This window comes from Zea mays, chromosome 3, assembly GCF_902167145.1.
Source record: "Zea mays cultivar B73 chromosome 3, Zm-B73-REFERENCE-NAM-5.0, whole genome shotgun sequence".
NCBI classification, from domain to species: domain Eukaryota; kingdom Viridiplantae; phylum Streptophyta; class Magnoliopsida; order Poales; family Poaceae; genus Zea; species Zea mays.
In genome coordinates this window covers 134,104,156-134,107,122 of record NC_050098.1, presented here as the reverse complement: position 1 = coordinate 134,107,122, position 2,967 = coordinate 134,104,156, and the positions used below count along the sequence as shown (strand labels likewise).

General features: G+C 39.7%; 1 protein-coding gene across 1 annotated transcript; it reads left to right on the top strand.

Moving 5' to 3' along the window:
- The first annotated feature begins 334 nt into the window (after positions 1 to 334).
- LOC103629503 (14-3-3-like protein GF14-C) lies at positions 335 to 2,318 on the top strand. The gene is made up of 5 exons (XM_008650605.2): positions 335 to 756; positions 859 to 937; positions 1,075 to 1,197; positions 1,806 to 1,925; positions 2,020 to 2,318. The coding sequence occupies exons 1-5, from the start codon at positions 365 to 367 to the stop codon at positions 2,077 to 2,079; spliced, it is 774 nt and encodes a 257-aa protein (XP_008648827.2). The 5' UTR covers positions 335 to 364; the 3' UTR covers positions 2,080 to 2,318.
- Positions 2,319 to 2,967: the final 649 nt, after the last annotated feature.

The window sequence follows — 2,967 nt, the reverse complement described above, 5'->3', positions numbered from 1 at the left end:
CTTTTATTCTCGTCCGGTACCTCTTGTACTTCTTCTTGTTGAAGGTAACTGAAGGTTTTGAAATATGATAGTCTGTTTTACTCAGGACTTCTATTTGCTTATATCATTGCACTCTAGGTTCCACGCTAAAATTTCCTCAAAGATTTTGTAGGCATGTTTATGTGGTCACATCACTTGTATTTTATTCTTATGTACTGTAAGTGAGCTAGAATTCTGTGAAGATCTCAATTAGAACTCATTTCCCTTCCTCATGTAGTCATGTTATTTTGTTTAGACGATGCAGTTTCTATTGGCTCTTGACATTACCTCATCAGAGTTTTTTTCTGCGCTATTGCAGTAACTCTATTTCTTGATCAACATCAACATGTCGCGGGAGGATAATGTTTACATGGCCAAGCTGGCTGAGCAAGCAGAACGGTACGAGGAAATGGTTGAGTACATGGAGAAGGTGGCTAAGACCGTAGATGTGGAAGAGCTCACCGTTGAGGAGCGGAACCTCTTATCTGTTGCCTACAAGAACGTAATTGGGGCCCGCCGTGCCTCATGGCGCATTATCTCCTCCATTGAGCATAAGGAGGAGTCCCGTAAGAATGAGGAACATGTTATTCAGATCAAGGAGTATCGTGGCAAGATTGAGGCTGAATTGAGCAACATTTGTGATGGTATCCTGAAGTTGATCGACTCTCACCTTGTGCCTTCCTCCACTGCTGCAGAGTCGAAGGTGTTTTACCTCAAGATGAAGGGAGATTATCACAGGTTAGGAAGTGGAACATTATATTGTTAGGTTAATCCATATATAGTCTGTAATAATATTTCTAATTTGGTGCACTTTTTTATTTTTTGTTTTTCGATTGGAAGGTACCTTGCTGAGTTTAAGACTGGTGCTGAGAGGAAGGAAGCTGCAGAGAGTATAATGATAGCTTATAAGGCAGCTCAGATTGGTTCATGTTATCATTGGCCATAACAACCTTGTATTTGATTATTGCTTAACTACTTTTAGTCAATAGTGGATATATTTTCCCTTAAGCACTGCAATTCAATATCTTTTAAAAAATGTCTGCCTTATACTTGTAGGATATTGCGTTGGCGGAACTGGCATCTACTCATCCCATAAGACTTGGACTTGCACTTAACTTCTCAGTTTTCTATTACGAGATTCTGAACTCTCCAGACAAAGCTTGCAACCTTGCCAGGCAGGTAGGTATCACATTTGTCTTTCTATTTGCTGTTGTAGCTTTCTGAGTTGTAACTGTCTTTTGTGTTGCTTGTTTGAATCTGGGCTGAAAGAAAAGGTGCAAAATTGAATGTGAATTGGTCTTCCAAAACTAAAACACAGAAATTTTACTGTTTCACTGCAAGTATTATTAGATCCTTCTGTTGCTTGTTCATCAGAGCAACTGGATGACTCTGCTGGTTCTATATGATTACTCATATGGGCTTTAGTTTCAAGTGGATTGCGGATTTCTTTTGTTTCAGTTCACTGTTGGACATCTGGGCACAATTGCATTGTTGGCTACGATATGTGCCTCTCTTCATGCTTTGGTAATGAGCATTTTTGGCACTTTTTGCCGCACGAACCAATACCTTATCTAGCAGTGGCAGCAGTAATTCATCGCCATACCTTTCTTATTAATATTATTGTTGTGTTGGTATGTTGATCTAGAAGAATCACATGGTATTTGTTGTTGATTGAGAAAGCTGATCATCATATGCTAGACAGCACGAATGCATGATGCGTACAATCTGAGGAGCGATTTTTTTTATGGCACATGTGAATTTTATTCCTGATCAACTATTCTTTGCAGGCGTTTGATGAGGCTATTTCTCAGTTGGATACGCTTGGCGAGGATTCATACAAAGATAGCACCTTAATCATGCAGCTCCTGAGGGACAACTTAACCCTATGGTCCGCTGACAGCACAACGGTATCTCCTCGCTGCTCAATTTAGCATGTTTGTATGATACATTATTCATACTCACGGATCTAGAGTAATATTATGAAATTTTCCTCGGTGGCAGGAGGACGGCATCAAGGAGGGCAATGAGGCCTCGAAGGGTGATGCTGGTGAGGGTCAGTAGTCTGGTAAAACCTCGATTGATGGTTCAGCATGTTTTTGAAGTCCACTGTGTTGGAAACCATGTTCTAATAGAAGGCGTCTCCCGCTCCATGCATTCCAAGATTCTGTCCTCCCCCTCCCTCACCCATGTTGTAGGCTGGTAGTGGTCAAATTAGTTGGCCCTGGGTCCAATTGGACTGATGTATTGTTTACTGCTATTGAAGTCATTCGTTCTCGTTTTGCTCTTGCAGTGGATCGCTGTAGTCAGTTATTTTAATTTTTTTTACGTTTTTAGGCTACGGTTGGCAGTGATAAGCCATCCGATATACAAATGAAGACTAGATCTGCTGTTAGGAAGGTTCCTGTCAGCAGAGTAATTTCAAAAATCAAATCAAAAGGCAAAGCAGTTGTTCCAATTTATGATGATGACAGTGATTTTCCAACTCCACTACAGGTGAAGGGAAAATAGTGAGATTTACAACTGATGTATGCTCTCTCATTTTTTATTTACTAATTCATTGTATTCAGTTATTGCAGTTTATTTTTGTGCCGGTCATTCCTTGTTAAGGTCTGACGAGCACAAAACTGTGGTCCATTCAGAAGTAATTCTCTGTGTTGAAATTTATCAGAAGACATGCCTTTGTTAAGGTAAACCTTATCTTTCAGTTACAAATACTTATAGTTAATGTGAAGGCCTTAATTTTATGGTCCTACCATGCCTGCAGTCCAGGAACTTCTTTTGGTGGGAAGCCAATTTCTTACTGATCTAAGGGATAACATTTATTGTTTGCCTGTTAAGATGATGGAGCTGGCTGGACAACACGGTCATTCTGGGTATTATATTATTGTGGTATGCTTTTCCTTTTTATAATTGAATACTTTTCTGGATATTTGTTTTTGAAGAACTATG

Bases quoted from the DNA above. Each gene is read 5' to 3' on its own strand.
- LOC103629503 (XM_008650605.2), top strand. From the start codon at position 365: ATGTCGCGGGAGGATAATGTTTACATGGCCAAGCTGGCTGAGCAAGCA. The intron at 938-1,074 runs ATTGGTTCATGT...TTATACTTGTAG, and splicing joins TAGCTTATAAGGCAGCTCAG to GATATTGCGTTGGCGGAACT. The intron at 1,198-1,805 runs GTAGGTATCACA...TATTCTTTGCAG, and splicing joins CTTGCAACCTTGCCAGGCAG to GCGTTTGATGAGGCTATTTC.